The sequence below is a fragment of the Octopus bimaculoides genome, chromosome 24 (genome assembly GCF_046866305.1).
Source record: "Octopus bimaculoides isolate indiv1 chromosome 24, ASM4686630v1, whole genome shotgun sequence".
Lineage (NCBI taxonomy): Eukaryota > Metazoa > Mollusca > Cephalopoda > Octopoda > Octopodidae > Octopus > Octopus bimaculoides.
This window is the reverse complement of record NC_142951.1, coordinates 32,505,931-32,515,579: the sequence shown is the minus strand read 5'-3', so window position 1 is coordinate 32,515,579 and position 9,649 is coordinate 32,505,931. Positions and strand designations below refer to the sequence as shown.

Below are 9,649 nucleotides of genomic sequence, written 5' to 3'. Positions count from 1 at the left end.
TTAAATCCCAAGGGTGTGTTGTCGACATCCTGACGAAATTGCCATTATCCATTGTGAATTGTCCGAAATGAATAAGGTGCATTTAGTGCAGTTCCAGTCATTGAAACTGAAGGAGGATTTATTGAATATTATCGAGAAGATGTGCACAAATATCGAGAAATATTATCGAGAAGGTGTGCACCAATTTTTATTAAAATACATTTGGTTTTTGCGACATTAAAGTTGTTTTATCAAATTATCAACTATGTCCTCAAATACCTCTCGCAACCTGTGTGCGTACGCGCGCGCACACACACTTGAGCATGTTTTATTGCTATGAAACTTTCTTAAGCATTTTATTTCTTTAAAAGTTTTATTTACCATTGAACGCCCGCCACCACCAAATTGTAAAAACTGGTATGGTATTTCAATAATTAAAAAAAAAAATTAAAATAATAAACTAAAATTCGTGTTAAGTCCCGTCCCATGTGTATTTTCAACCCCAAACAAATTTTCGTATATTCCGAAGACTCAAACCTCTTCATCCAGTTTACACACACGCACAGACATATATATATATAAACACATACACACACAGAGAAAGAGAGAGAGAGAGAATGCTCACACATACGCATTCTTTAGATCTAAATGACTATTTCTGCAACAGGGTGTGGTGTCCTGCATTGGCTGAAGCATGATGTTTCATAGAGGCCAGCTGATGAAGGAAAGCTCTCTGCTGTCATTACAAGTGCTTATTCATTCACATATGTGTGCGCACTCACACACACATATATACTAACACACGCGTGTGCTTGTCTTTCTACGTAAGCAAAATGCACTTCTAATGACATAACCCAAATAAGTTACAAGCACATATAAACGCATCATCATCTTTCAAGAGACAATGTGGTCAGACAGAAAAGCTTTCACAACCTGTGAGGTTCTCATTGACAATTATCAACCCCAGGACTTATTCTTTGTAAGCCTAGTACTTATTCTATCGAACCGCTCTTTACATTCTAACTTCAAATCCCACCGAGGTCAACTTTGCACTTCATTCTTTCGGGGTTGATACGATTTGCCACTGCCCCCCCCCCCCCCAATTCCTTGCTTTGTGCTAAAATTAGAAAGAATTATCATTATTATTAATATTTAATATCGATGTAGCTTTGGGGTAAATGAAAATGACTGCTTCGTTTATTTTTTTCTATCTTTTCGTTTTTCTTTTTCCTCGTCTTTCCTGTTCTTTCTTTTTTTCCCTCTTCTCCTCTAGCATCTTTTCTCTTCTTTCCTTCTGGCCTTCACTATCCATCATTGACCACCGGCTATCATCATCACCATCATCATCATCATCATCATCATCATCACCACTACCGTCACCACCACCCGCCGCCCCCTCCTCCTCATAACCGTCACCACCACCATCATCATCATCACCATGAAACGAAATTCGGTCACAGTTGTACTCGGAAGATGCCGACGATATGTATGATGACGCCGGCAAGAGGAAATAAGGAACAGAACGAAAGAAAATATTAAAACAAATAAAAAACCCCAACAAGGACATCTTCACCACCACCACCACCATTATCATTATCATCACTAACAACAACAAAAAACACGGTCACCATACGCCTCAATGCAGTCGATCGACCGGCTAGAAAAAAAAAAGGAACAACAACAATAACAAAAACCCAGCTAGATCTTTAATCACACTCAAATTGTCTCAACTTAATTTGGAAGTAGATATATATACTGGGCCAGAAAATTTTTTTAAAAAAAGAATAATAAATAAACGAGATGGTCACGACTAGAACGTTTTAATTCCAAGGTTCGCTGAACTGGGCTGAATCGAAGCTAATTAACTATTAATTGTTATCAGCAGAGTTTTGGTATATATATACATATATATATATATATATATAGATAGATAGATAGATAGATAGATAGATAGATATGTATATATATCTTTATATCTGTATGTATGTATGTGTGTTTATCATATATATATATATATATATATATATATATATATATATATATATATATATATATTATATATATATATGTATTTATATATATACACACACACACATAATATGCATATATACATACATAATGTAAATGTTCAATTGTGTGCGTGTATAAATATATACATGTACACATTCATTCATTCCTACATCAAGTGCTCCCTATCATATATATATATATATATATATATATATATATAGCACTTAGCGTACCAGTGCACTAAACCCCTATTATTCTATAATAAACATCTGAGAAAAATCCCACATAATAACAATGTCCCAAGGTTATCAATTTTGCTATTATACGACAAATACCGTTATGATACAAGAACGAATAATTAATGCCCTGACAATATTCACAGATCTTTGGTTTCTTCAGTGATTGCTATTTTCTGGAACCCACCTAGCTTGAGTGTTGTTGTTATATATTATAATTATTATGATAGTAGTTGCAGCAAAATACCTGCAATGGGATTATATTAGTAATAGCAATACACATATCGTTAGGGATTATTATTTTTATTGTTGTTATTATTAGTGTTTGGTTTTCTATTGTAAATAAATATCAGAACAATTGATAAGTTTCTATATAAAATCAGCTGAATTATTAAGCAGCACTTTTAGACTTTAAAAGCAGCAGCGAAATATCGCCGCATATCTATTTTTAATTTAAAACTCTATGAAAGATTTTGTCTGTGTGTGTGTGTGTGTGTGAACGAATTTTTTTTTTAGTTAGTAAATTCTTTGTTGGAAATTCTTGTGAGGAAAATGGGTAAAAACTCTGGTGGTACCGCGCTGCCCCGCACACACACACACACACACACATATATCCTGTCACATATATGTAATACAGAAATACATAAATGCACGCGCAAACGTACAAAATCACACACACACACACAAACACTGAGCAACACACGCACATAAACAGTAAGAGCCGCACTAACACACACATGCACGTATACATAGATATACACACACACACACACTCACAAACACACGCGCACATATAATCACATATACATACGTATGCACAGAAGCACACGTATACAGAAATGCGCGCGCACACACACACACACACGCACGCAGAGATTAATGTTCACAAGCAGTAACACATATTCCACACATATACACGTATGCATTGACACAAACACATACATATGTATGTGTAGAAATTCACACGCGCACAGTGACACACATACGCACAGAGAAACTCTTGCGCATCTACAGAAATATATAGATATATATATATATACACGCACACATATACAGGTACTCAATGAGGAATTCATTCCATGTCTTTTACTGTTGGTGGTTGATGGTCGTCATATCCTTGTTTTTATTGCTCTTGTCACTGCCGTTGTGAAAATCTCTGTTGCAGTCGCCAACTGGTTGTTGTGAAGCTCAACGCATCAACACATGATTTCTGTGGAGTCTTTTAGACAATAAATTCTTCACATTCCACTCATTGCTGCTGAAGTAGTTCGATTAATATCGTTCGGTTTGGCGAAATCTCAAAGTGGTTTTGGTTTGGTAGTCGGAGAGTTTCCTGTATGCGGGTTACACACCACCCAACCGCCCATACACATTTATGAATATGTGTGTGTGTGAGAGAGAAAACAAATGTTACTTTGGGTGTGTAATTGTGTAAGAGAGAGAGAGACAGAGAGAGATAAAGAGAGAAGAGAGTGACAAAGAGAGGTAGATAAAGAGAAGGATCGCTCACAAGGGGTAACCCCATAAACCGGCCTCCCCCATTATAATATTAACTGCTCTACATCTTAGAGTGTGCTTCTCTTTCGGATTTATGTGTATATATATATATATATATATATATATATATATATATATAGAGAGAGAGAGAGAGAGAGAGAGAGAGAGAATAAAATAATGTGTGCGCGCGTGTGTGAAAGAATGAGACAAAAACGTTTGGTGTGTGTGAAAGAGAAAGCGAGATAGAATGAGTACGTGAGAAAGAAAGAAAGGAAACAAGTGTTTGCGTGTGTGTTAGTGAGAAAGTGAGAAAACAATTGTGTGTCTGTGTGTGTGTGTGAGTGTGTGAAACAAACAGATAGCGATAGAACGGGGAAAGAGAGGAGATAAAGAAAAAGGGAAAAGAGAAAGGAGGAAAGTGGGGAAAGAGAAAGAGGAGAGAGGCAGAATGTAGAGCGGGAAGAGGAGAAAGAGGATAGAGAGAAAGAAAGAGAATAAAAGCGAGAGAGGAAGAGGGAGAGAAAGAAAGAGTAAGGAAGTGTTTGCCGTAGTGTGTGTGTGTGTGTGTGTGTGTGTGTGTGTGTTATATTTTGAAACTACTCTGTATTTACTCATACATTCCTTCCAATTTGCAACGGAGAGATGTCGTAACTGGCGGTAATGACGAAGGCTGCAAGATAAATATATCGCCGTTGGTTTCCTCTTTCTGTCTTCTTTTGAAATGCATCGAAGTACTTAATCGAACTTAAATCAGCCGGGTCTCTCTCTATATATAGTACATGCGTGTATGTATTGTATGTGTGTGTTTTTTTTTCTTTTATTTAATAGCTTTAAAAGAATTGTCATTAGAACCAGTTTGTCATCTTCATCTTACTCCATTCTGCTGACAACATCAGTTTGTAATTTTCTTCGACGACTTCCCTTTCAATTTATTTAATAATCTCTCTATTTATATATTTAATTAAATATTTATTTATTAATTAACAAGTCGACACTCTTCTCTCTATTTCTAATACACTCCACACGCGTTATCTATCTATCTACGCCTCATCTCTCTTCTCATTTTTTCTTTTATTCCATCAATTTCTCCTCAGTTAACCAAATATTTAATTTACTCTCTTAAAATCGGTTCATATCTCTCAAATTCTTAAAGATTAATTTAAACAGTTTTGTTATTTTAAATTCTGGAATTCCTTTATGTGGTAATCTCCGCAAGAAATTCACCAAAATTACCCAAATTTTGTAACCGTTTAGGAACATGTCAAAACAGTTGATTTTATTGTAATATTCCATCATCCGGCCACTGTTTATCATAGAGATCCCTACCTCACGAGCTTCATTAATGAATTTTTTTTCTCTGTTAAATCTTCATTTAAAAAGCGATGAATAAAATAAGGGATCTCTAACCATTTCTTTTGTCTCTCTCCTACATTAATTAATTCTCGGCTTGTTAGTGGTTTTAGCAACGCATCGTTGTTAATTGTTTAGTTGTAATTAAACTCCGGATCCAAATCTGTCCGGCTCTTGTTCTAAATCGCATAATAAATATATAAATACTCACAGATTCTGTCCACACCCATACTCAACGTGTATGTGTGAAAGACAGAGTGACTATGTGTATATCCAAGTATGTACACAAACTCTCACTCACATGGATTCAACTACGCACAGAAACAATCGGTGTATTATTACCGTATATTTTAACACACACACATATATACAGACATAGCAACACATTCGTGTTTAAATAACTAGGTGTTAAGAAACCTTTGCATTATAATTTATCCATTTATTACTCGCAGGATTTAGCTGATTCGCCTCACCCCAGATCGGTCTGCCCTGGACACACACATATGCACAAACAGACATGCACACACACACAGACGAGCATTGGGGCACAACCCGTTCTGAATGAGTTTTTTTTTTGTGTGTGTGTATGTATGTATACATATACGTGCATATGTGTGTGTGTGTAACTCTGACGCAGTTGCTCGTCACCCGAAATGAATGAACTACTGCTACAAAATTTGGTAGCGCACATGATCGCTTGCAAAGAGGAAAGTCTTATTATTTTCATTCTTTCACTCAACACTTGATTCATTCATAACAGTGAAAACACACGCACGAAAAGAAAAGAAAAGAAAAGAAAAACTTAGCTCCACTCCTAAATAATATCTATTCATCATCTTTTATATTCCTTTACATGTGCGTATGAAGAAGGTAAAATATATTATTATTTACACATGTATATATATATAGTCTCGACGTTCTACGACTACTTCCCGTTCACAAACGAACGTTTGATCTTTGAAAAGACCGAGTGACATCTCTCTCTCTCTTGCTATATATATATATATATATATATATATATATATATATATATATATATATATATATTGGGATGATGCAAAGTACACAGGATTAACTGATAGCTGTGATTTCGGCTTAAATTAAAAATTGTTTGGTCGCTATTGATTGATTGATTGATGTTCACGATAACATTTATCCACCGTACGTCATCGCTATGTTGGGTACCTTAGTCTGCAGTATTTTTGCCATTGCACATACACGACCGCCGTACACACGATGTGTGTCGAACACGTTTGATTAGTAAAAGAAGGCAGATGCCATGGAGAGTACCGATACATATCCGTCCCCGAACCCAGGCTCTGGTAGCACAGAGACCATCCTGATTCTGGAACCCAAGTCTTTCAAACCATTTAAAAGCAAAGATGAATATCTTTATGCCATGAAGGAAGATCTGGCTGACTGGTTTACCTGTCTCTATAAAAAGTCCATCAACGTAGATAATTTCTTCGAAATCTTAGAGACCGGGGTCGAATTGTGTAAGCATGCGAACGAAGTCCGAAAATTCGCCCTAGAGCAACAAAAGAGACTCTCTACCAAATCTCAGTTCATACGTGATATTCCTCAAACTGAGATTCAATTTCGTAAAGAGGTGAAAGCACAGACTTTTCAAGCCAGAGATAATGTGTCTAACTTTATATCGTGGTGCCGAGAACTGGGAATACCGGAGGTTCTCAGGTTCGAAACCGATGATTTGGTTTTACGGAAAAATGAACGAAGTGTGGTTCTCTGCTTATTAGAAGTGGCTCGGGTTGGTGCCAAGTTTGGCATGCTGGCCCCCACAATTGTACAAATGGAGGAAGAAATCGAAGCAGAACTAGCCGGTGAACCACCACCTCCCAGGAAACAGATTATTACCTGTGATTTGAAGTCCCTTGATGAAATGGTAAGTCCCAGAACTAGCTGACATTTATTTATCTTAAATATTCATACATATGCACATGCTACTGGACATTTTTTTTTTACAGGTTATAATACATATATTATTATATTGTAATAAATGTATATATCTGAAATTTTCACGCAAAATATCCTCAGTAAATTTTACAGTCTGCGAAAACTAAACATTTAAACTTATAAGCGAATGTCATTCAATACTGAATTCAGTAACACCTGCTCATCATTTTATAGTAACTAAATTGTTTTACGGATATTGGCCAGGTAAAGAAACTTGCCTTGTATCTCCGTGTCATTAACTGAAAACCTCCCTGTATTGATTACGTGTAATCTATATATATATATATATATATATATATATATATATATATGATGTATATATATATAATTAGAAGTTTGTTGTCCTTCGCAGTCTGTTGCTATGTATGTTAAACATTCTCACACAAATCCATTCATTCATTCATTGGAGTTATTATAGAGAATTAATATGATTTAATAGCACAACAAATAGCAAAGAAAAGCAAAATAGTTTGTCACCTTACGTGTATGACTCAGAGACTACGTTTATTTAACAAGATTAACCACCTTTCAACCTTCCAAGAATAGTTTGCTACAAACGTTCCTTCATATCCAGCCTGTCTGTCCACTACATATATAAGTAAACAAATAACTCGCAAAAGAAAATTCTGAAATATTCAAATGGATTTCGTTCGTTGTTCACAGAATACCAAATTATCTTGTTGAGTGGAAATGAAATAATAATAAATATAAAACCATATCTATTTATTTTTTTGCGATAGTGAGTCTCCTCCCCGTTCGTTGTTGGTTCCCTTCGTTCTTCTCTGTCTTCACTTTGCAGCTGTGTTTTGTGTTGCTTCAAGTCAACCAAACAATTGTATGGATATATGAACTGCCATGCTTCTGCATCAAGTAACTTTTTACCGCCCCCTTTATCCGCATTTGCCCTTTTTTCTTCGTGCGGTGTTGCAGAAGAAACCACAAGCCCATAGCTGTTGGGTGTAAGGCTGAGCTGGTTCAAGGCCAGCCAACTGAGGACTTAAACCCGGCCCCGATAATGGCGTCCCTTCGACGACCCTTCTTTTGTATATCTGACAACACGTTAAACGCATAAAAGGACTCATAATAGATTTAAAATTGTTTTCTTTCGTGTCAGACCTACAACTACGTTAGATATAATTCGCTTTATTTTATTTATTTAACCCGAAATATAAGCACTGAAAATAAATGATTTCGTTGATAACAGAGGCAAGAGAAAACTGCAAATTTTCAACAATTAATTCATTAAAAAACAAAACAAAACGCATTTGCCATAAAGTTGCATAGCAAATTCGGCTGTGGCGGGGGGTATACTCAGTTTAATTTCTTTGGTTTCCTAAACACGTGTTTATATTATTTAATGGTTAATTCGGCACTCGTTCAATGGTGAAAGAAAAACTCACAAGACAATAAAACCAAAATCTTTTGCGTTTTGTTTGAAATATACTGTATTGTCCACACGTGGGAACAGTAGTGTGTCTTGTGTTTTTGAGATAGGAAAAAATTTATACAGAAAAGTAGAATATCGACGAAGGTAAAGAATACATACAACCGATGGTTAGGGTTAGGCCGAAAACGGGTGGTGTGCGTATTCTTTACCTCCGCCAAATCGGTCCAGATTTACTGAGGGTACACAAGATTCAGAAGTTAAGGATTTAATTTGTTTACTACATTTAAACTACGTCTTGGTAATAGATATTCTCTCCAGTTACATATTGTAACTCCTCAAGTAAAGTCTTGTTTACAATGGCTAAAAAACAAAGTAAACACTATCACGGTTTTTGCAAAGTGTTACTAAATGCAGTGATCAAAGGTAGATGTGAACTGTCACTGTTCAACTAAGGTCGTAGTAAAAAATACGAAGATCAAAAGCCAATTTCCATCGCTGCTTCGGTATTAAGATGCCCACCATTTGAGGGTCAGTCCTCTTCCCCGCCTTATTCTCTCCCTGTATCTCTTCCATATATGTTCCTTTACTTTTTAAGCCTCTTTAATTACCATTTGCTGTTCTAAGCCAGTGAAGGTTTCTTAAATCTTGTATTCCTTCTTTCATGTTGTTTCCCCCTTTTTTCTTGATCATTCTATATATTATTAGGTATTTTCCCACCCTATCACCTTTTGTTACCATATTTCTGTTAGAATGCTCTAGTTTTGTTTTAATTAATTTTGAAAATAATGTAGAATTTAGTAAAATAAGTTTGTTATTATCAAACTGGGTATTTGGGACACAAATGTAACATGAAACTTTGCTGCAAGATTTTAATTTAGATCATTTTAAAACGGGAAGTTTGTGCCACAGAACAAGGGGCCGTCTCGGTTGGGTTGGTACCAAAAGTGTAACACTTTAAATACCAACTTGGCGGTCCCACGAGTCTAGGAGTCCAATAGTAATCTGTGTGCACCGACTTTGTACGTGTCGGTGCCTCAGTGCATTGTTTTGCACCAGGATGGATTATGATGCTTTTAAGGCCCTGTTTTCCGTTGTTTCTGAGGATGGAGGTGTTTTTTAGTTGTATCACTTATAAAACACACTTGAGGCATGAGACAGTAAGAATTTAAACTGTCCACCCCCTCACAGATGATATTGCCTTTATTTCTTCACACCC

At 36.0% G+C, this 9,649-nt stretch overlaps 1 protein-coding gene across 5 annotated transcripts in view; it reads left to right on the top strand.

Moving 5' to 3' along the window:
- The first annotated feature begins 3,973 nt into the window (after positions 1-3,973).
- LOC106880254 (uncharacterized) overlaps positions 3,974-9,649 on the top strand; it is a 176,892-nt gene continuing 171,216 nt past the window's right edge. For 2 of the 5 annotated variants that reach the window (XM_089341283.1, XM_089341280.1), the window contains exon 1: positions 3,974-6,975. In XM_089341283.1, coding sequence (XP_089197409.1) covers positions 6,352-6,975 — 624 coding nt within the window. In that variant the 5' untranslated portion in view covers positions 3,974-6,351. The remainder of the gene's footprint in view (positions 6,976-9,649) is intronic. The other 3 variants (XM_089341281.1, XM_089341282.1, XM_089341284.1) reach the window with 2 other exon arrangements.